Source organism: Phacochoerus africanus, chromosome 4, assembly GCF_016906955.1.
Source record: "Phacochoerus africanus isolate WHEZ1 chromosome 4, ROS_Pafr_v1, whole genome shotgun sequence".
In the NCBI taxonomy this organism is placed as follows: Eukaryota; Metazoa; Chordata; class Mammalia; order Artiodactyla; family Suidae; genus Phacochoerus; species Phacochoerus africanus.
The window spans coordinates 366,510-387,933 of record NC_062547.1 but is presented as its reverse complement, the minus strand read 5'-3'; the positions used below and the strand labels follow the sequence as shown (position 1 = coordinate 387,933).

The 21,424-nt window shown below is 66.9% G+C and overlaps 3 protein-coding genes across 9 annotated transcripts in view; 2 read left to right on the top strand and 1 right to left on the bottom strand.

The window, feature by feature from the left end:
* Nucleotides 1-444: 444 nt before the first annotated feature.
* CDHR5 (cadherin related family member 5) lies at nt 445-6,784 on the top strand. Of its 2 annotated transcripts, XM_047774853.1 has the most exons (15): nt 445-683; nt 766-941; nt 1,266-1,316; nt 2,261-2,353; nt 2,490-2,591; nt 2,690-2,800; nt 2,891-3,061; nt 3,598-3,688; nt 3,845-3,942; nt 4,048-4,248; nt 4,336-4,449; nt 4,526-4,610; nt 5,056-5,223; nt 5,755-5,948; nt 6,239-6,784. In XM_047774853.1, exons 1-15 carry the CDS (start codon nt 629-631, stop codon nt 6,686-6,688), a joined length of 2,160 nt encoding a protein of 719 aa, XP_047630809.1. In that variant the 5' UTR covers nt 445-628; the 3' UTR covers nt 6,689-6,784. The 2 variants fall into 2 exon arrangements, with proteins under 2 accessions (XP_047630809.1, XP_047630810.1); XM_047774854.1 differs by lacking the exon at nt 5,056-5,223.
* A 1,013-nt stretch (nt 6,785-7,797) lies between these two features.
* Nucleotides 7,798-10,958, top strand: IRF7 (interferon regulatory factor 7). 3 transcript variants are annotated; one of them, XM_047774850.1, is made up of 9 exons: nt 7,798-7,902; nt 8,180-8,497; nt 8,582-8,744; nt 8,822-9,029; nt 9,275-9,333; nt 9,432-9,636; nt 9,930-10,463; nt 10,566-10,684; nt 10,755-10,958. In XM_047774850.1, the coding sequence occupies exons 2-9, from the start codon at nt 8,478-8,480 to the stop codon at nt 10,908-10,910; spliced, it is 1,464 nt and encodes a 487-aa protein (XP_047630806.1). In that variant the 5' UTR covers nt 7,798-7,902; nt 8,180-8,477; the 3' UTR covers nt 10,911-10,958. The 3 variants fall into 3 exon arrangements, with proteins under 3 accessions (XP_047630806.1, XP_047630808.1, XP_047630807.1); XM_047774852.1 differs by having other exon boundaries at nt 7,823-7,902; nt 9,278-9,333; XM_047774851.1 differs by lacking the exon at nt 7,798-7,902 and having other exon boundaries at nt 8,066-8,497.
* Nucleotides 10,959-11,496: 538 nt separating this feature from the next.
* The window catches only part of PHRF1 (PHD and ring finger domains 1), a 28,363-nt gene continuing 18,435 nt past the window's right edge, over nt 11,497-21,424 (bottom strand). For 3 of the 4 annotated variants that reach the window (XM_047774848.1, XM_047774846.1, XM_047774849.1), the window contains 10 exons: nt 21,220-21,349; nt 19,298-19,425; nt 17,723-17,904; nt 17,265-17,384; nt 16,624-16,778; nt 13,542-16,166; nt 13,167-13,324; nt 12,731-13,009; nt 12,522-12,650; nt 11,497-11,844 (listed from right to left, as the gene is read on the bottom strand). In XM_047774848.1, coding sequence (XP_047630804.1) covers nt 11,701-11,844; nt 12,522-12,650; nt 12,731-13,009; nt 13,167-13,324; nt 13,542-16,166; nt 16,624-16,778; nt 17,265-17,384; nt 17,723-17,904; nt 19,298-19,425; nt 21,220-21,349 — 4,050 coding nt within the window. In that variant the 3' untranslated portion in view covers nt 11,497-11,700. The remainder of the gene's footprint in view (nt 11,845-12,521; nt 12,651-12,730; nt 13,010-13,166; nt 13,325-13,541; nt 16,167-16,623; nt 16,779-17,264; nt 17,385-17,722; nt 17,905-19,297; nt 19,426-21,219; nt 21,350-21,424) is intronic. The other variant, XM_047774847.1, reaches the window with a different exon arrangement.

Sequence of the window (21,424 nt, the reverse complement as noted above, 5' to 3'; positions counted from 1 at the left end):
AAGAACCCCCTCTGTTGGGACCCAGGGTCGCCCAGGAGCTCCCAGCTGCCCCCTGAAGCAGTGCCATCTCTGTCACTGTGACCCTGCCCAGCCCCTGGAGGAAGCCTGCGTGTTTCTGGAACCGCAGGGGCGTCTGGAGGGCACAGCCCTTCCCTTCCAGACCGAGAGGGTTGGCTGGGGGAGGAGAGGTGGGCCTGGCGTGGAAACGCTGCGGTCTGAATCTCAGGGGACTGGCTTAGGAACAGGGCCCGGGTGTGGGGGAGGGTAGCAAACACAGACCCCCCCCTCCCCAGCCACCCCCCCACACACACACACCGCCCAGAGCCCCCACTGCGCAGGCCCTGGAGCCCCGGCAGCCCTTGGAGCCTGCCTGGCTCGGGGTCTGTGGGTGGAGCCCGGCAGCCCCCACGTGTGGCCCCTCCTGGCGCTAGGCTAGGCCTGGCAGGCGGCCGGCGGGAGTCCCCTTGGTGGAGGCCGGTCCTCCCGGTCCTAAGGGCTCATAAAGTGGGGCGGTGCCTGGCAGGGCCGAAGGTCACCCAGTTGGAGCCTCTGCGCCAGCACCACGGTGCTCAGAGGGTCCTGGACGCCAGGCAGGCTTGGACCCGCCCCTGGGCTGTCTGCTGCCGAGATGGGGACCTGGCCCCCGCTGCTCCTGCTGCTCGTGGCCACAGCCCAGGCCCAGGGTACCGGGGGCGGCGGCGGGGCTGGGGGCGGGGCTGGGCGGCCTCGGGGGCTGGAGGGCACTGACCCTCCGTCCGCTTCCAGTCTGCTCTGTGAGCCAGACCTTCTTCGAGATCGAGGAGAACATGCCTCCCAGCGCGCCCCTGCTGGACATCTATGTCCCCGAGGACCAGCAGGTGACCCTCGGACCCTCGTCCACTCTCTTTGCGTTTCGCATCCAGGGGACTCAGCTCTTTCTCAACATAACTCCGGACTACGAGGTACTGGTGGCGGCGGGGCTGGCGGGGCCCCTGAGGGCGGCGGGGCAGCGGACTCCCAAGGGGCCGTGTGGGCACACGCATTCCTCCCAGAGATGGGCCTTCTGGGGACCTATGGGTCTCAGTGTCCCCAGGGGGCCTCTTGGGCCCCAGGCTTGGCTGAGGGCTGCCCTGAGGGAAACCGATTGGGCCCGATGGCCTCTGGACCCAGCATGGGTGATGGGGGCCCTGAACAAAGGTCGGCCTCAGTCTCCTCACCTGTGAAATGGGGACCGTGTGCCGCGGCCAGAGGACCGGGTGATCCCCAACACCCACCCGCCCCCACAGGAGAACTCGATGCTGCAGGCACACCTGGAGTGCAAGAGAGGGGACGCTGTGGTGAGTCCGCCCCCCCCCGCCCCCCCCTCACCCGCGACGTCAGGGCACTCTGCTTGGACCTCTGTGCTCTGCTCCGCCTGGTCCACAGTCACTCCCTGGTGACCTCACCCATTGGTATATTTTCAAGTGTCGCCCTGTGCTGGCGACACCCACACTCTCTTCAGTCCAGACTCTGCCTGAGCCACAGACTCCCAACCCCGGCTCCGGAAGGAGAGGACAGCCCTGACCCGAGATCCAAGCCCCCCACCCCCAGAGGTGCCCGGGCCTGCAGCCCAGCCCTCACCCCCGCCCCCCACCCACACCCCTGCTCCAGCAAATCTGTTGGCTCTGCCTCAAGCTCCACCTTCCCCACATCAGAGGCCTCTCCGCGGAGAGGCTCCTCCCCCGCGGCCTCCTGCACCTGCCATTCAGCGGCTTCCCCTGAGCCCTGTGAGCGCCCGACCCGATAGCACAGCATACCACCCACCTCTAGATACCTCTAGATGAGCCCCTAGAAATAAAGGATGCTTCTTCTTGGCCATTGGCACAAGAGCGTCAGCCCTCAAAGAGGCAGGGGGTCCCCAGCCTCCCCGCCCACTATCCGCCCCAGCTCCAGCCTCCTGTTGGAATCAAGACCCAGGCAAGGCCCACCTAATGCCACCGCCTGATGTCTGTCTCACGTTTCTTTCAATCTACCGGCTTCCCGATTGTCTCTGAGATTTGTTTGAAGACATTCCACGGGGGGGCCGTTTTCCTCATTCGAGACTTTGCTGGTCACACCCCCAGTCCTGTGTTATTTTTCCCCAGGGCAGCTGCACCTTCTGTGCTTTGTCAGTTGGGTTTTGTTCCTTGTCTGCAATCGCTGGTGGGGCAGGCGCCCCAGGCAGAGAGCTGTCTTGGGAGCTGCAGCCCAGCTCCCGGCGTGAGTCACCCCGCTGGCGCGGGGGCCCTCCTCTCTCCCCCAGGTGACCCAGCTGAGGGTGTTTGTGTCCGTGCTGGACGTCAACGACAACCCGCCCGTGTTTCCCTACAAGACCAAGCACTGGGGGGTGCCCGAGGTGAGTGGGAGGGAGCAGCGGCAGGAGCCCCAGGGTGGGGCCCAGAGGGTAGAAGCTCAGTGGCCAGGCACTTGACCCTGGAGACCGGTCCACCCGGTCAGGGGCGTGGTCAGACCAACACTCCTCCATCCCCCAGGACACCAAAGTGAAAGCCACCGTCATCCCTGAGACGGAGCTGGAGGCCCAGGACCGGGACAGAGATGACATCTTGTTCTATACCCTCCAGGAAGTGACACCGGTCAGGGCCTGCAGCCCTCCCCTGTGGGCCTCCCCACCTCTGCACACCCCCCACCCCCCCGCCCCAGGGTCCCAGGCTGAGTCCCCTCGCCTCCCCAGGGTGCCAGTGACTTCTTCTCCTTGGTGGGCGTAAACCGCCCAGCCCTGCAGCTGGACCGGTCACTGGACTTCGATGCGTTGCCAAGGATGACCTTCCAGCTGCTGGTCCGGGTGAGCAGACCACTCCCGCCCCCCGTCCCCGTCCGAGCTGCCCCAGCGCCCGGCGCCCAAGGCCTGACCCGGAAGGCTGGGCTGTTGCAGGACACACAGGAGGAGAACAAGCAGCCCAGCCACTCGGCCACAGCCACCTTGATCCTGGAGGTGCAGCCTGCAGACTTGCGGCCCCCCTGGTTCCTGCCTTGCGTCTACTCAGATGGTCACGTCTGCATCCAAGCCCAGTACCACGGGGCTGTGCCCACAGGCCACAGACTGGTACTGGGGCCCCAGAGGGATGGAGGCGGGCGTGGGCTGGGGGCCTAGCTGCCACGGGGCCAGATTCAGCTGTGCTTTTCAAGCAAACGGGAGCATTCCTTTGTACCCCTCGAGGTGGCAAGTGGGGGCAGAGTCTCTGAAGTCCAAGGGAGGGACCAGGGCCCAGCTGTCAGGGCAGAACCCGGACCCCGTGAGCAGGCAGTGAGCTGGCCGGGACTCCGGGGAGGCTGGGGGGCCACTCAGAGCACGTCGGGGAGCCTCCAGCCACAAGGGCCCCCCGCCTTGCGACACACGGCTTCTCCCCTCCCACGCGCGCGCGTGCTGCCCCGAGTCGCTCGCTGGGATTGACCAAAGCCTTCAGGCAAAAACTGACTCGTCCGCGACCAGATCCAGGGAGGAGCATTGGATAATTGCGCTGATTGGAGCGTGTGCCTGGCTGCCCTTCGGAGGGCGACGCCAGCCCTCCTTGAGGGGAGGAGGGCTGAGGCGAGGCCAGGGCCCCGGCTCCACGGCACCCTCCCTCCCTGTTCCTGCAGCCAGGCCCCCTCACCCTGCGACCGGGGCCCATCTACGCCGTGGACGGAGACCGGGGCATCGACGAGCGTATCACCTACAGCATGGTCACGGGTGAGGGCGCACCAGCCCCCGGCTCCCCTCCCCACACCGTGCCCCACTCCCACCTTGGGCTGAGGAACCCGGGCGGGGGGCTGCCACCTGGGACCACGGGACCTCAGGCCTCCAGAGGCGACCGCCCCAAACCCTCCCGCCCGCCCGCCCCCCCAGGACACGAGGACGGCACGTTCTCCATCGGCGCCGACTCGGGCAACCTCACCATGGCCAAGAGCATCCCCAGCCCCCAGACCTTCGTTCTGACGGTCAAGGTGGGTGCCCGCACAGGGCCAGGTCTCCAGGCCCTTCCCGGGCCCCAGGTTGCCGGGCTCACCCTCCAAGGACCCAGTGGTCACGGCCGCCTCTGCAACCCCCAGGGGGAGCAGGCGGACGGCGCCCGCTACTCGGTGACCCAGGTCACGGTGGAGGCCGTGGACGCCAACGGGAGCCTGCCCCGCTTCCCGGAGAGCCTGTACCGCGGCACCGTGGCGCTGGGCTCCGGGCCGGGCGTGGCAGTCCAGGATGCAGCCGCCCCGCCCCAGCCTCTGAGGATCCGGGCCCAGGACCCTGAGTTCCCCGTAGGCACTGCCCGGGCCTCCCTTGGGGGTGGGTTGGAGGGGCCTGAGGGAGCAGCCTGGGCCCCGGACTCACTGGACCCTGTCCAGGACCTCAACTCGGCCATCACGTATCGAATCACCAACAACTCCAACTTCCGAATGGACGGGGAGGCCGTGCTGACCAACGCCCTGCTGACGCAGGCTGGGGTCTTCTACGCAGAGGTGAGGGCCGGGCAGCATTGCCAAGGGGCGGGGGTTAAGTCGGAGCCCAGGAGGGACGAGCCCCCTTCCCACCCAGGTGGAGGCCACGAACACGGTGACCTCAGGCACAGCGACGACGGTCCTGGAGGTTCAAGTCTCGGAACAGGAGCCCAGCCCCACAGGTGAGCCTCCCAGGGACCCCAGGTGGGCTCGGGCAGGGCTTCTTGCCAAGGGCAGTGGCAAGCCCAAGCCTGTCCCTGGCCCCAGGCCCCCCAGGCCCCCCCACGCCCCCAGAGACTGCAGGAACGACCAGACCCTCGAGCAGCACCACTGCGGAAGCTCCCCGGCCCCCTGAGCCCTCGCAGGGGTCCTCCACGACCAGCTCTGGGGGGGGCACGGGCCCACGCCCCTCCCTGGGAACAACTCTGAGGCCACCTGCCACCTCCGTGCCTGGGGGGCCTCCTGGTATGGGAACCAGCCCCTCTCCCCCATCAGCCTCACCCAGTGGGGGCTCAGCGACCAGACCCTCGAGCAGCACCACTGCGGAAGCCCCCCAGTCCCCTGAGCCCTCGCAGGGGTCCTCCACGACCAGCTCTGGGGGGGACACTGGCCCGCACCCCTCTCCAGGCACAACTCTGAGGCCACCTACCTCCTCCATGCCTGGGGGGCCCCCCGGTATGGGAACCAGCCCCTCCCCCCCATCAGCCTCACCCGGCGGGAGCTCAGCACAGACCTCAAAGCCAGGAACCTCTCTGCCGACATCCCCTGGGTCCAGCAGGAACCCCTGGCCCTCAGGTAGCACCCCACTTACCCTAGAGTCACCCTCATGCTCTCTGACTCAAGACTCTGGGTGGTCACTGTAAGGCAGGGTCCACCCCAGGTCAGCCCATCATGACCGTGCTGACCACAAACCCCCAAGGGAGTCCGCTCTGGTCTCGGGGAGAGACGCGTCTCGGGGGGCCCAGGAGGGAACCTGGGGCAGGTGTGTGGAGGGCGGGGCAGAGGCTGGACTTGAGACCCAGTGAAGTCCCCAGTTCCCTGGGCCATTCACTCCACTGGCCCCATGTGGCCCTTAGCCCCCTTCCTGTGACCTTGGAGCCCCTCCCTCCCACCTGGAACCAGTGGGCACCGATCCCTCTCCCCTCCCGCCCAGCAGCCTGGCCTATCGGGGCCCCCTGGGAACACACAGCTCCTTAGTGGGGGTCAGTGGTGCCCACTCCCCCGAGCTCTGGTGGTGGCCAGGCCTGGCTTGCTCTCGGGTGCCTGGCGCTTGCCACAGGTTGGCATGAGCGTGTGACAGTAAGCGGGTGGTGGTATTGCCGGCAGGGACGCCGGTGAACGAAGAAAGCAGCATTGCAGTGAAGCCAAACTCAAACGGGGACGGGCGCTTCTCGACTGCGGAGATGGCGGTGCTGGGCGGGGTGCTGGGCGCGCTGCTCCTTCTGGCTCTGATCGCCCTCGCGGTCCTTGTCCACAAGCACTATGGCCACCGACTCAAGTGCTGCTCCGGCAAAGCTCTGGTGAGGCCCTGGGGGTGGGGACAGGACAGGGCTAGAGAGAGCAGAGGGCCGTGGAGGGCATGGGGAACAGAGAGGGAGGCAGCGCGACCAGCGGTCGGTGGAGCAGATGGAGAACCGGGTGAAGGTGATGGGGCGCAGACACCACGGCCCAAACGGTGGGGGGGGGGGGGGGGCAGAGAGAGGCAGAGAGCGGAGGGAGGGACGAGGGCCCGCCTCGGGGGACGGCCGGGCTGGTCCGAGCCCGCTGGGCTCTGGCTGACGGCTGCCTCCCACCCACCCCTGCCCCGCAGGAGCCCCAGCCCCAAGGCTTTGACAACAAGGCTTTCCTCACCAAAGACGAGGCCAACTGGGCGCCCGCCCCTAGTCCCCCACCCAGCCCTGCCCCGCCAGCACCCCCAAAGCCCGCACCCCCAGATGCTGAGCCCCAAGAGCCTTCGCCCCACAGCCCCGCGCCCTCTCACCGTGTCCCTGAGTCCCCTGCGGTAGCCCCGGATGGGGGCAGCCCGGCAGCCGTGAGGTCCATCCTGACCAAGGAGCGGCGGCCTGAGGGCGGCTACAAGGCTGTGTGGTTCGGGGAGGACATTGGGGCCGAGGCCGACGTGGTGGTCCTCAACACACCAGGCTCGGAAGTGGACGGCGCCGGCGACTCGGGCAGCGAGGGCAGTGGCGACAAGGGTGCAGACGCGGGCCCGGGCGGCCGTGGCCAGGACGCCCCGGGCACTGACTCCATCTACTTCTAGCGCTGCTTCCCCGCGGCCCCAGCGAGTCCGGATGCCGACAATCGGCTCGGCCCCTCTCCCCAACTCCATTGCACAGAATAAAGTGACATTGTGGGATCTGCGGGCCTACGTGGGGTCTGCCCAAGGGGGCTGCGGGTGGCGGGTGGTGGGGACGTGGCCCCTCTGCCCCTGCCCCGCGGGAGTCCTCCTGGTGGCCCGAGGGGGCAGAGAGGGTTGGGCAGGCTCACGCCCTGTGCAGAACCCTGGGCACCATTTCCCGTAAACCACCTGCTGTGCTCGTGGGGCTTCCCAGGCTTGGTGCCAGCTGGTGGCCAGAAAGTTCCTCTCCTGGTCTAACCACGGCCACGGGGGGGGGGGGGGGGGGGGGACGTGCGCTGGGATCTTCCCTCCCAACCGACCCAGCATGGAGCTTCTTGGCCTGGGGGGAGGCTGAGGAGCCAGGAGCTGTTCCCAGGAGCACTCATCTAGGGGGGCACGGTCCTGGGGACCTTCCAGGGGTCACACCTCGGGCTCCTGTGGCCACAGTGTGGGCAATAAACACCCTGGGGTGCCCTCAGGGACACCTGGTCCAGGTGGCTGGACTGCAACCAGAGATGGGCCATGGGTGGCCCAGAGCGACAGTAGCCTGCAGGCCATCGGCCTGGGGTGACAGGAGTGGCCAGTGGGTGCAGGAGACAGAGGTCGTGGGGCCACCCAGCCTGACTCAGTGGGGGCAGAGCCCCCTCTACTGGCTTCCTCAGGGATGGACGTCAGGCAGGACTTGCGCCCCAACCGCCACCACACCCCTCATGGGTCACTGGCTTTTTTCCTCATAAAACTGCTCTGCGTTCCGCATATTTTAATCTCGGCAGAATTTGGGTGTTCTTGTCTGAACAATTCGCACTGGAAAGAATTCAGTGAGCACAGCTGCAGCTCCTCCCACACCCCCGTCACACGAGCCCGCTCCTGTTTCTGCTCCTGGCGCCCCCAGCTCGTCCCACTGCCGCTGCCGCCGCTGCCGCCGGCGCCCCACTCCGCGGCGCCGCTGGGCGAGCAGAGGAGCGGCGGGGCCCCCCGAGTCGCCCGCCCCGCCCCCGCCGCCCCGCCCCCGAGTCGCCCCGCCCCGGAGCACGTGACTTCTCCGGCGGCCCCGCCCCCGCCCCGGCCCCATAAAGTCGCTCGCTCCCGAGCCCCCGGGGAGACGAAACTTCCTGCCCCGGCAGCTCCCGCTTCAGGTACTGGGGACCCCCAACCTACGCGGAGCGAGAGGGGCAGTGACGGCCACGTCGGATCCCGGGTTCGCTTCGCAGAGCAGTGACCAGCAGGGGGCGGGCAGCGCGGGTGGCTGCGGGGGGAGGGGCACGGGTCCGGAATTGGGGAACCTGGTTGCCGAGGTCGAGCCGGGCGGGCGGGGCAGGGAGGGGGCGCCGGCCGCCCCGCGGCCCAGCTGGTTAGGTTTCGTTTTCCTGCGACACGCGGTTTCGTTTCCTTGCGGTCGTCGCTCCCCCGCAGGGCCCACCCCGGGCGCCAGCTCGACACCTGTGGCCCCTGTGCGCCCGCCCTCCACGTCTGCAGTCACGCCCATCGCCGCCTTGGCCAACACTCACCTGGGCAACGTCGTGGCCAGAGCCCTCAACCCCCATCTGTGACCCCAACACCCGTGACACCTTGCCACACTACCTGTGGTGTGTGGTGACACACGCGCAGCTCTCCTCTCACCTGCGGTTAACACCTGCCTGCCCCCGTGGCCAGAGCTCTCGCCGCGGAGGCCAAGCCAGTGTCTCCACGCCCAGTCCTTGCAGAGGGAGCAATGGCCGCGGCTCCTGACAGGTGATAGCCCGCAGCCCTACCCGGCGCCAACCCCAAGCACCGCGCGGTCCGCGCGCGCCCTGACGCCCGCTGCTCCGCCCACAGGGGGTGCCCACGCGTGCTCTTCGGGGACTGGCTTCTGGGCGAAGTCAGCAGCGGCCGTTACGCGGGGCTGCGATGGCTGGATGAAGCCAGAACACGGTTCCGCGTGCCCTGGAAGCACTTCGCCCGAAAGGACCTGGGCGAGGCCGACTCGCGCATCTTTAAGGTGGGACCCCAGCCCCGCCTGGAGTGCGGGGGGACCGGCCCAGGTCCAGGCCCGTACTCCATTCCATCCCTCCCCAGGCCTGGGCCGTGGCCCGCGGCAGGTGGCCGCCCCGCAGCAGCGAAGGTGCGCAGCCGATCCCCGAGGGTGCCCTCCGCGCCTCCTGGAAGACCAACTTCCGCTGTGCCCTGCACAGCACGCGGCGCTTCGTGATGTTGCAGGACAACTCGGGGGACCCCACTGACCCTCATAAGGTGTACATGGTCAACCCCGAGCTGGGGCGCGGAGGTGAGGAAGGCCAGGGAAGGGCTGCCTGCAGGGAGGGCTGTGCCACGGAGCAAGCCGCTGCTGGGTTAGATTTCCCCTTTTAGAAACTGGCATGGGAGAGGCTGGGGCCAGACTGTTGGGGGAAGGTGGGGTAGGGGATGGCCTCTGGGGACTGGTGAAGGGGAGGAGCTGCCCAGGGGCTCGCCCCTGGGTGACCCAGTCCAGTCTCAGATCCCCATGTCCCTTTAAACCTAATTCTCTCTCAGAAGGCCCCGGCTTCAACCCGGGGGAAGAGGAGGCCCTCGAGGATGCCCCACCCCCAAGGGTAAGGCCGGCCAGCCCTCCTGGCTCCCGGGTTGGGGCTGCCACTTCTCACTGGGGCCGGGGAGCTGCTCACTGATGCCGGCACTGTCTTCCCCGCAGGGTGAGCTTCCCGGGCTGCGCCCGGCAGCACATACTGGTGAGAGGCTGAGGCACGAGCTGGCCAGGCCGAGCCCTGCACCCTGCACCCCAAGCCCAGCTGGAGATGGTGGGGACCTCCTGCTCCAGGCTCTGCAGCAGAGCTGCATGGAGGGCCATCTGCTGGAAGCTGCATGGGGGGTGGATCTGATCCCCCCCGAGGTTCCATGTGAGAGGCGGCTGCTCTGCCCTGCAGGGTTCTGGGCCAAGGGGAGGGACAGGCAGGACAGCAGGACCCCTGGGGGGGGGGGTTGCCCCCAGTAGGGATGGGCTGACCACAGGTGGGCACGAATAGCCGAGCCTCCTCAGGTCCAGAGCTCCCTGCTTAGAAACTGTACCTGCCACTGGCAGGGAAGGTGGCCCCCAGCCCCAGGCCCAGATGACAAGGTGAGGCGAGCTAAGTGACATGTGGAAGGGAGAGGAGCCGGGGGGCCACGAGCCAACTCAGGCCTTCCTCTCCAGATGCAGGCCCACCCCCAGCCCCGGTGCCCTGGAAGCCCCAAGAGGCGGAGCCCTGCACCACACTCTACCCCCGTGTCTGTACGCGGATGGCGGGCGAGCGGGGCGCGGCCAGTCCCAGCTGCTCACAGCTCGGTCTGCACGCAAGGCCCAGCTTGGAGGCCCTGGACTTGACCATCATGTACAAAGGTCGCACGGTGCTGCAGGAGATGGTGGGGGGCCCCAGCTGTGTGCTCCTGTACGGGTCTCCGGGCCTGGCTGGCGCGGCTGCAGAGCCCCAGCAGGTAGCCTTCCCCAGCCCCGCTGAGCTGCCTGACCAGAAGCAGCTCCACTACACAGAGAAGCTGCTGCAGCACGTGGCCCCCGGGCTGCAGCTGGAGTTCCGGGGACCCAAGCTGTGGGCCCGGCGCCTGGGCAAGTGCAAGGTCTACTGGGAGGTGGGAGGGCCCCTGGGCTCTGGCAGCCCCTCCACCCCCGCCTGCCTGCTGCCCCGAGACTGCGACACCCCCATCTTCGACTTCGGCACCTTCTTCCAAGGTCAGTGATGCACCTGCACCTGCCCCGGGGCTGTGGGGGGGGGGGGGGGGCGGGCTCCTGGCCCCTGCCCCTCCTCCCGCTCACCAGAGCCCTGTCCTGCAGAGCTGGTGGAGTTCCGGGCCCGCCGGCGCCAGGGCTCCCCACACTACACTATCTACCTGGGCTTCGGGCAGGACCTCTCCGTGGGGAGGCCCAAGGAGAAGAGCCTCGTCCTGGTGAAGGTGAGGGGCAGGGACCCTGGGGCGAGGCTGCAGGTAGCCCCGGCCCGGCCTGACAGCGCCCTCCCCGCAGCTGGAGCCATGGCTGTGCCGGACACAGCTGGAGAGCGTGCAGCGTGAAGGCGTGTCCTCCCTGGACAGCGGCAGCCTCAGCCTCTGCCTGTCCCCCTCCAACAGCCTCTATGACGAGCTGGAGCGCTTCCTGATGGAGGTGGAGCAGCCGGCCTAGGGTGGACCCTGGACCCCTCCCAATCCAATAAAAAGATTCCAAGACCCAGTACTGGTGTCCTGACTAGGGGCAGGCCTGGAACTGGGGCTCAGGAGGGACACGGTGGGTGCTAGGCTCACCCCACTTTGTGGGAAGCCGCAGGCCCGTGGGGCCCAGGAAGGGAGCCCCAGCCCCAGCCCACGTCGGGCACCTGTGCACACCTGCTCCTCGCCTTCACCGTGAAGACGCTCAGGCTCCGCTTTAGAACCAACAAACTACTCAGAACACAAGCGCCCCTCGGGGGTCAGATGTTCCCGCTGCCACGAGCACCAGAGGGGCAGCACCTGGGGCCCCTCTCCTGAACGGGGCTCCGTCCATGCTGCACCCAGGGCCTCTCCCTGGGCTTCACAATCTGCCAGCGCTGTTCTGCATCAGAGCCGAGTGTAACCTCCAGCAGCCACTCAGAAAACAACGCAGGGTGGGGGACTTGCGGAACAAGGGGCGGGCGCGCAGACGGCTGCAGGGGATGCAGACTGCGGAGGCTTAAGGAGCCGCCCCCCACCCCTCTTGACCCAAGGCTTCACCTTTCAAGTACAGAGCCACCATGTCTCTAAAGATAATCCATTTTTGATAAATTAGAACACAATGGGAACAGTGTGTATCTATAATATACATATAAAAAAGTCCAGTTTTCAACTGTGAGCAAGACAGGAGCACAGCCCACGTGCGATCACAGGAACCCTGAAAACAGGAGTGCTGGGTGCCCTGGAGAGCTCCGCTGCCGCCACCGCACGCGGAACGCCAGGCGGGCTCAGCCCTCGGCGCCCTGGGCAGGTGGCTCCTCGCCGGCCTCGGGCCGCCGGTGTCTGCGCATGTGCCTGTACTTGTCCACGTAGGCCCGCACCAGGTTGCCCACCTTCACGGGGTTGATCTCCCCGCTCTTGCTGTGGCAGATCTGGGGGGAGGGGTGCCGTCAGCCGGACGCCCCGCACACCCCCCACCTCCAGTGAGCACAGCCACTGGCCGGGGGACACCCCTGGGGACAGAGTCTGCCTGCTGGGCTGGGGCTGCTGAGGGCCCCCGAGGCCGGCCGAGTGGCCGGCAGGAGCACCTCGCTGCAGAGCCCCGTCTTCCCACCCCGGGCAGAGGTGAACATCTTCTTGGCCTTTGCCCACGAACCGGGGATGCTGCCAGCTGCGACAGCATTCATGCTCCCCTGCACCTACAGGGAGACAGCCTGAAGCTGTGCCCAGGATAGGGCAGCGGTGCCCGGGGCCCTGGCCAGCCAGCCTGGCCTCAGAGACACCTGCCTGTGTGACAGCCCATCAAGGTTCACCATGCACAGCACAGGTGGGGGGCTGAGCCCACCTTTTTTGTTTTCCCTGCTTTTTAGGGGCACACCCACAGCACATGAAGGTACCCAGGCCAGGGGTCAAAGTGGAGCTTTAGCCACCGGCCACCACCACAGCAACAGCCACGCAGGATCCGAGCCGCGTCTGTGGCCTACACCACAGCTCACGGCAACACTGGATCCTTAACCCACTGAGCGAGGCCAGGGACCGAACCCGTGTCCTCAGGGATACGAGGCAGGTCCGCTCCCGCTGCACCGCGCGACAGGCCCCCCGTGCCCACCTTCTGCACGGCCTTCCGCAGGATGTCCTTGTACTCGTCCTTGGTCACCTCCCTCTTCTGGTAGAAGGGCTTGATGGCCAGCTTCACCTCCTCCACCGCCCGCTCCTGCACGTGCAGCTTTTTCATGTACTGGGGGTGAGGACGCAGTGTGAGCGCCAAGCTCCCCGCCGTCCGACCCACGCCTGTCCCTGGAGGGAGGGAGGACTCACCTCCTCGTTCCTGGCCTTCTCGGAGGCTGGCCGGGGAGCAGCCGTCCTCTCCTCGGAGTTGTTGGTGGCGGTGGCGGTGGCGGCGGCAGCAGCGTGGCCGGCTGGCTCTGAGGCTGTGGTCAGGATGGTGGGCACTGGGGCCAGGCTCTGGGCCACCCCGCCCCCCGTCAGGGGGAGGCTCCCCTGCAGGATGAAGTGGACTGCGGGCTGGCTGACGGGCGCGTAGGGCGGGACGCTCGAAGGCAGAGCCGCGGCAGGAGGCAGGCTGGGGCTGTACACCTGGGCAAGGGCGCTCCGCTCAGCCTCTGCGGGGCTCTGGCAGCCCAGCGCCCCCAACGACGCCCACTCCCAAGTCCCCAGGAGCCTGAGCAGAAAGGGGCACTGCCGTGAGGCCCCAGCCCCAAACCCGGCCAGCCCACGTGGCCCAGGTGCCCACCTGAGAGGGGTCAGCATCAGGAAAGCCAGGCTCCGGCAGCGCATGACCAGGGGGAGGCGGCTCAGAGAAGGCTGCCTGCTGGAACGCGGCCGCGGGGCCCCCGGCCTCAGTCTCCTGGACCGCTTCCCGGGGCTTCTGAGGCCTGTGAAGTGGCGTCCCTGTGGGCCAACAGGTGGAAGGCGTGGGGTGGGGTGGGTGCTCTGTAGCCACCCCAGGCCAGGAGGCTACTTCCCGGCAGGGAAATTCCAGAAAAGCACCCCAGCTTTAAGGAGCCCAAGTCAGGCCGAGGCGACCTCCCCGCGTGCCCAAGGAGGCCCAGGAGTACCGCCCCACGGGGTCCTCCGGCCCCTCCCCCGCCGCCCCCCCCCAACTCACGCAGGCCTCTGTCCTCAGCCGGGGCGCCACCCTCCGCCTCCTGGAGGTTCCAGGTGACTCTCTTCACCAGCGCCCTGGCCCGCAGCAGGGGGCTCTGAGAGGGGCCTTCCTCCTTCCCCACCAGCACCCCACCCGCGGGCTGGCCCCCCGGGGCTCCGGGCCCAGCGATGGCTTCGGCCGTGTCTGGCTGGAGCGAGTGCTTCTCTGGGGCAACCTCTGTCTGGGGCAGGGGCGGCACAGCGTCTTCACCGTGGATCAGCGACACCTCCCTTCTGATGACGGCCACGGCCAGGCTGGGGTCGGGCTGCTGGCTGGCAGGGGGCGCCGGCCTGGGCAGGGGGCACCGCTCCGGGGAGGAGTCCGTGCTCTCCGGGGACGGTGGGGAGCTCATGTCCTCGAGCTGCATGAAGACGGCTTCACTGGAGAAGTCCTCGAAGAGGTGCCCCGCCTCGACGGAGTCGCCATAATCCAGGTCCTCGGGGGCACACTCGGCTGGCACCTCCTGGACCGGGGGAGCCTTTGGGGGCGCCGGGTCGGGCTCGGGCCCCTCCAGCGAGGCCTCTGGCCCTGCCGAGGCTGGGGGCCTGGCCGGGTGCTCCCTGTCTGGCCGTGGCTCCCCCTGGGGCGGGGGCACTGGAGAAGCCTCTTTCGGAGCCAATTTCTTGTCTGGGGAGCGAGCGCGGGGCCGGGGGCGCTTCTCCCGGGAACGAGGCCGCCGGTGCTCCCGGGGCCTGTGCTCCAGGCTGGGCGACCGGGACCTGCGCTTCCGCCGCTCGTGGGAGCCACGCCTGTCTCGGGGCCGCACCCCGCCCTCCTTGTCCAGCCGCTCCCTCCGCTCCCTGGGGTGCCTGGGCCTCCGGCCCCTCTCCAGGCTGCTGGGGGGCGAGCCCTCCCGCCCCCTCGACCTGGACCCCGACCTCCGCCTCTTCCTCCTCCTGCCCTCGCGGTGCTCGTGGGAGGAGCTGCCGGGGCTGCAGGAGCGGGAGCGGGACCTCCGCCGGCCCCGGCCCCAGGAGCCCCTCCTCCGCTCCCTGCTCTTGGCCTTGGCCTTCTTCCGCTTGGCTCGCTCGTGGCTGCTGGAGCGGTCGCTGGAAGACCTCCGGCTCCGGGCCTTGGGCCGGTGTCTCTTGGCCTGGTCCTCAGCGCCCACCGCCGGCGACACTGATCTCGAACTCCGGTCCCCAGAGCGGGACGACCGCGAGCCCGAGCCCGAGCGGGCCCTCTTGTGCTCCCTGCTGCTGGCCTGTTGCCTCTGGGCTTTCTTCCTGCCGCGGGAGCTAGACGTGGAGCGGGAGCGGGTTGGGGACCGCAGCTCCACGACCCTGTGCGTGGTGGTGTGCGGGGCGCTGGGGCTGGGGGGGGCCTCTGGGTCTGCCACAGCCACGCAAGTCACCGTCCGGCCCTCGGAGCCAAAGAAGGAGCTTCGCGGTGGCTGGTCCTCGCCCCCCCAGGGCTCCTGCGGGGACAGCCTCTGGGCCTGTGCGGCAGCGCCTCGGCCCCCAACCGGCTCCTCTTGGCTCCGGAGCTCTGGCACACCGGGGGGCCCCAGGGGTGGCTGGGGCTCCTTCCCAAAGCCGGTCTGCACCGTGTAGGACGTGACGCAGCGCACGGGGGGCAGCGCTGGCGCCTTGGGGCTGTCCACAGAGATTGTCCGGGTGATCTCAGAGGGCAGGAGGCCGGAGCCCAGATGCTCGGGGCTGCTGCTGGCGGAGCTGGAGTCGGAGCCCGTGGGGTTGAAGGGGTCGTAGATCTCGCTCTTGAGCTGCTTCGTCTTCCTGACGGAGAAGAGGGGCGCGGGGCTGTCTCTCCTCTGGGCCTTGCTGTCCACAGGCCGGAAGGTGTTACAGAAGCCGGGGCTGAGGACTCGGCTGGAATGGGCCGTGTTCCCGGGAATATTGATCCTGAAGCTCTCGAAGGTGGAGCCCACGCCCTTCCCCCTCGAGGGCCCCAGCGGGGCGGGGGGCTGGGGGGCGGCCCCTGAGGCCGCGCCGGGCTCCCGGGCGGCCCGGCTGCTGGGCTCGCCCTCCACCCGGGCGCCACAGCCAGGCCGCCCTGGGCCCTCCCTGCCCGTCAGGCGGCTGATGCAGGAGCTGGGGATCTCGATGTGCTGCCCGCCGGCGGGGGCCTCGGCCGCTCGGCCACCGCGGCTGTCGTCTCTTCTGCTCTTCGGGATCCGGGGCAGCTCCGAGATGTCAGCCCTCCTGGGAGCTGGCCTCTGGGCCGGTCCCGGCGCCGAGCTCCCAGAAGGCGAGTCAGAGCTACTGCTGGAGCCCTTGGAGGCCGTGGACCTCAGAGGCGGGACGTGCCTGACCTCGCCGTTCATTCGAGGGCCATCATCCTGCCTCTGGCCGGGTCTGCTCGCGCTGGACAAGGTCTGAGCCTGGCCCGACCGAGGGGTCACTGAGGAGTCCAGTTTCACGGCTGCCCCCGATGTGAGCGCCGGGACACAAGTGGGGGTGGGTGGGGCTGGGGCTGCGCCCAGGGCAGCTCTGCCTGGACCAGTGGCCCCCAAGCTCTGCGGCCTATCTTCCGACTGAGTCCCTCTGGGCTGCAGGCCAGCCCCAGACCCAGCGCCTGCCCCCCCTCGGGACGGACCAACCGCGCTGCGCTGAGAAGAAACCGGTGCTAGAAGACAAAAGCGAACGGCCGTCAGTGCCCACCCTCTCCTTCATCAGAAGGCCTTTCTCTGAGGCTGGCTGGGCGCGGGGGTGGCAGTGCTGCCCCGCTGCCCCTCTGGGTAGGGCTGGAGGTGGCCGTGGAGCTGCCACCATGCTCCTCGGGTTCATACACTATTTTTATGCAACTTGGGGCTCAGCAAGAGCCTGAGCCTGTTACAAACACTTGGAAAAGGGGGCAGCACCCGTGGTCTAGCCCTGACCGTTTCCCGCCCCTGCGGCCGTTGAGAACGGACACCAGCTGTGCTGCAGTGAGGAGGGCCTGGGGGACCTCAGGACCCTCAGCACCCCCAACCGCCAACCTCTAGGACCACTGGGTCACACACACGACGGTCTCCGGGGCCGTGTGTTCGAGTCTCCAGGTGGGCAGAGGTGGGGACAGCGGGCGCGTGCAGAGGCCACCTCACCTGCCCTCTTGGCACTCAGGGAGCCGTCGCGGTGGATGACGATGTCGGCACTGCTCATCATCAGGAGGCTCTGGCCGGACAGGATGCTCCCCAGGAGGTCAGGGACGGGGTCCGAGTCCACCTCCGGCTGGGCGGCTGTGGCAGGAGCGCTCCTCCTGCAGGAAGACCCAGGGCAGGCCCTGCGTCATGGCCTCTCCACGCCCGGACGCCCCACACGGAGGCTGCAGGCGGATGCCAAGGGAAGGCGTGAGACCCACCCCGCAGGCCCGACCAGGGAAACGGGGGCTGCGGTTGAGAGCATCCCAAGCCTTCGGCCCCAGCGCCTACACAGCTGGCAAGCAGGGTCTACCAGCCTGGCTGGTTCCATTAATTCTCTTTTTTCAGGGTCAAATGAAAGAGAAGCTTGGCTCCCTGCTGGGCCCCTCTGCTGCTGCTGGGCTCTGCGGCCGGGTGGGCAGGTGGAGGTAGCCTCTGGGCTGCCTGCTGCCCTTGGCTCGGGACCAGCTGCAGCACTTCCTCATCAAGAGCCAAAGGAGACGCCACGGAAGAGGTCAGGCTGGCAGAGCACCAGCCCAATACAGAGCCCAGCTGGTCCTCAGAGGCCCGGGGCCCACCCCGCACCCCGTCGCCTCAGGACACACCTGGAGAGCCCCATGGAGACTGGCCGGGCCACGGGCTGGTGGGACTGCAGGGCCGACCGGGACAGAATCCTCCTCTTGGCGCTCAGAGGGGAGGCAGGGCTTGCAGACACCTCTTCACTACTGGGGGGAGACACAGGTCAAAGGGAATGGGTGACCTGCACCCGGAGGTCCCAGGAGACCCCAACCCTCTCCACAACATCCGACCCACACGGCAGCACTAGGGACTCAATGCTGAACCCAGACCCCACGCCCGGCTGGGAGGGGTGGGGGGGCTAGACCCTTCTCCAAAATAGGGCAGCGGCAGGTCCGGACTTCTTTCTGGTTGTCCCCTAACAGCGTCTGACTCTGGGGCATGGAGCCCACAACGCCAGTTCTGAGGGCCAACCAGGCCCCCAGGGGTAACACACTCACGAGCCTAGGGAAAGAGCAGGGCCCCCCGCGTGCCCCACTGCAGTCACCTGTCAAAGGGGTCCAGCTCATAGGGGTCTCCAAACAGGGAGAGGGAGGCCGCCCCGATTTCTGCACGCATCAGCCCCAGAGAGGGGTCTGCGGGCTTGCACACCGAGGGGACGCAGGCTCCATGGGCTGGCCTCTGGAGGTAGAGTCTCCGCGCGATGCGGGCCCGAGCTGTGGCTTCATTCTGCACCCAAGGAGCAAAGAAGGAAACGCTGATTGACAAGGCTGAGGAGGTCCCGTTGTGGCGCAGTGGTTAATGAACCCGACTAGGAAGCATGAGGTTGCGGCTTCGATCCCTGGCCTCGCTCAGCAGGTTAAGAATCTGGTGTTGCCTTGAGCTGTCATGTAGATCGAAGACGCAGCTTGGATCCCGAGTGGCTGTGGCGTATAGGCTGGCGGCTACAGCTCTGATCAGACCCCTAGCCTGGGAACCTCCATGTGCCCCGGGTATGGCCCTCAAAAAGGCAAAAAAAAAAAAAAAAAAAAACCAAAATCCAAGGCTGAAATCTTCAGGTTCTAGAAATGCCACTTCAACGGGGAAGCGGCAACACCAAACACTAAGTGCAAGGCCTGAGGGCCGTGGGTACCACTGCTGCGCCTCAGGGGTGCTCCTCACCCAGACTCCACTAGTGGCCCTGCACCTGCAACCGAAACCCCGAGAAACCACTGCAGGGTCTGCCAGCGCAGCCACCAGCTGGCGTCTGCTTTGAGCAAAAACTCAGGAGCGAAGCAAGCCCTCCAAGTGACGAGTGACCTGATGTGTGTGCGGTGGGAACATAAGCAGGCCAGGCTCGGGATCTAGGAAAGTGAGTCTGGACCCCAAGCGGGAGCCGGCAGGGATGGCCTGCCCGGGTGGCGTGGATCTCTGAACCATCAGACCAGCTGTTCAAACACGCCACTGACAACTAAGATGTATTTTCACACGCGCACAATCGACACGAGTAGACGCTGACGGGGCAGCAGTGCAGACTGGAGCGCAAACACAAAAGACGCAGCGCACACGTCACAACAGCTGCAGGCCAGTGCTTCCTATCCTGCGTGCGAAACTGTCTTAAAGGTCCGGCCAAAAAAAAAAAAAAGTCCGGCCAGAAGTTCCCGTTGTGGCTCCTAGCCTGACTAGGAACCATGAGGACAAGGGCTCGGTCCCTGGCCTTGCTCAGTGGGCAAAGGAACTGGCATTGCTGGGACTGCGACGTAGGCCGGAAGCTCTGATTTGACCCCTAGCCTGGGAACTTCCATATGCTGCACATGCGGCCCTTAACACGAAAAAAAAAGAAGAAAAGGAGAGTCCAGTCCAAGAGCTGGAGTGAGGACGAAGCATTTCGAATCAAGGCCAGGCAGCACCGCAGGCCACCCGTGCTGGGAGTGAGGGCCGCTCTGAAAGCCAGAGGTGGATGGATCTGAGGGCGGGAACGGCCTGCAGGGGACAGTGTCCAGCTGCCTCACCAGGACCCTGCTGCCCACGCCCAGATACCAGGCCGTCTGGTGCTGTGCCCCCCAGGACGCTTGGGGCACACCCTGCCTCCCGACCTGCGCAGGGGACGGAGCCTCGCCCGGGTGCACCCATCAGCCGCTACCTTGGCCTTCTGCCCCTTCCTCCTCTTGGCACGGCTCTGCCGCCTCCTCAGCCTCGCCCCGCAGCTCTTGCCCTTCGCCGACGGTCTGGACTGGCTCTTCTTTCTTCCCGGCACCTTCTTCCGCCTTCCTGCAAAGAGAGCGCCAAGTCCGCGCCTCACTATGGGCAGCCTGGGGCGCTCATCTTTTTATTACATTTTTGTTATTATTTTAAAACTGCAAGGGAGTCGACACACGGTTCAGGTGTGGCTGAGGGTCACGTGGCGAACTGAACTTGGGTTTTAAAGGCGCGCTCCCCGTGGTGGGGGGGGGGAAGGCGGTGGGGAGCGGGCAGAGCGAGCCCACCTCGTCCGCCCTAAGTAGGAGGCAGAGAGAGAGGCTCTGGACAGTCACGAGGCCGGGATGCAGGGCGCCCGGCCGGCCTGCGCGGCCTCCCCCTGAGCAGGGCCCTCCCAGAGGCTTGGACGCAGATGACCTGCAGGCATCGTGCCCTAAAGATCAACCCGCAAGCCCAGCAGCGTGCCGCCCTCCTCAGCCACCTCGGGGTGCTGGGGGCCGACGGGGGCACCCAGTCCTAGGAGGCTAAGACCCCTGGAGCCTCAGGAACCTCTGTGCAGAAGCAGTGGGTCCCAAGGAAGATGGAGATGCCGCTATCAGAGCGGACCCAGCAACCCCCGACCCACGAGCCACGGAGGGACATGGCGGGCCACCTGGGGTCTGAGCGCTGCTGAGTAAAGGAAACACACCCAGGCGCGGGAAACTGTGCCAGCCGGGAAAACGACAGCCCTGGGGCCGCCGCCCGGGGGACACCCAGCCCCACCCCCGGCAACCTGCCAACGCTGAACCCAACCCCACCAGGTGCGGCGTCCGGCTGCCCGCAAGGCTGCTAACTGCCCAGGAGGGTCCCACTGGGACAGAAGACCCGGCTCCCCCCGGGAGAGGACAGAGACACAAGCACGGCCAGCACAAGTCAACCCTGTTGGGCTCTAGATTCAAATAAACTTTTTTAAAATTCCGTCACGTTTATGACACAATTAGAACGTTCGATACCACCCAGCTCTTTCATGGTGTTACAGGATCACTGTTCATTTCCTCAGGTGTAACAACGGCGTTGGGGTTAAGTTAAAAGAAAGGCCCCCGTTTCAAAAGAAACATACTGCGACACTTACAGGTAAAACGGGGATTTGCTTCAAAACAACACGGGAGGAGTTCCCATTGCGGCGCAGTGGTTAACGAATCCGACTAGGAACCATGAGTTTGAGGGTTTGATCCCTGCCTCTGCTCAGTGGGTTAAGGATCCAGCGTTGCCGTGAGCTGTGGTGTGGGTCGCAGACGCGGCTGGGATCCCGCGTTGCTATGGCCCTGGCGTCGGCTGGGGGCTTCAGCTCCGATTCAACCCCTAGCCTGGGAACCTCCATATGCCGCGGGAGCGGCCCAAGAAATGGCAAAAAGACCAAAAAAAAAAAAAAAAAACCACAGACCATGACTGACTGAATGAAGCAGGAATCCCCGAGTCTACTGATTACATGGCTGGGGAGAGGAGGGGCTCCCCTTTGTGCGGAATGTCAAAGGTACCTGTGTCACCAGTACAAACGGTGCGCAGAGCCAGAGGTCCCCAGGGACACTGACCAGAGGAGGACAGAACTCAGACAAGCCACCCAAGGAAACACACAAGGGAACGAGTGAACACAAGCGGCACCAGCTCGCCCGTCCTCCTCGAGGCTCCCCGGGCGCCCTGCCCGACTCAGACAAGACCAGTGCGCCTCCACCACGAGGTCCATCTACCAGGACCTGTCTGTCCACTCCGAGGTGGCCGAGTCACCCCGAGGCACAGGTGGGGGCTCAGGGGGACGACCCAGAACCAGACCCTCGGCCAGCAGGCCCTCCCGCGAGCTGCTCTGCCCCCCGGGCCCAGGCGGCGAACCTGTCCTCCTCCTCCGGCGGGCAGGGGCTCGCGGCGTCCCGGGGCGCTGGTACACGGCAGTGCTCAGCCCGGCGGCCACGGCTTCGATCGTCTCGTCCAGCAGAGAGGACATGAGGTACGTGGGGACATGCTGCACGGCAGGGGACGGGGCCGCCTCAGAACCCTCGAGGGAGCCCCGGAGCCGGCTGCCTGGGCCTGGCAGCGG

Excerpts from the sequence above, each read along its gene's own strand:
- CDHR5 (XM_047774853.1), top strand. The coding sequence starts at position 629 with ATGGGGACCTGGCCCCCGCTGCTCCTGCTGCTCGTGGCCACAGCCCAG. Across the intron at positions 942-1,265 it reads ACATAACTCCGGACTACGAG|GAGAACTCGATGCTGCAGGC; the intron begins GTACTGGTGGCG and ends CCGCCCCCACAG. Across the intron at positions 3,062-3,597 it reads TGCCCACAGGCCACAGACTG|CCAGGCCCCCTCACCCTGCG; the intron begins GTACTGGGGCCC and ends CTGTTCCTGCAG.
- IRF7 (XM_047774850.1), top strand. The coding sequence starts at position 8,478 with ATGGCCGCGGCTCCTGACAG. Across the intron at positions 9,334-9,431 it reads AGGATGCCCCACCCCCAAGG|GGTGAGCTTCCCGGGCTGCG; the intron begins GTAAGGCCGGCC and ends TCTTCCCCGCAG. Across the intron at positions 10,464-10,565 it reads CTTCGGCACCTTCTTCCAAG|AGCTGGTGGAGTTCCGGGCC; the intron begins GTCAGTGATGCA and ends CCTGTCCTGCAG.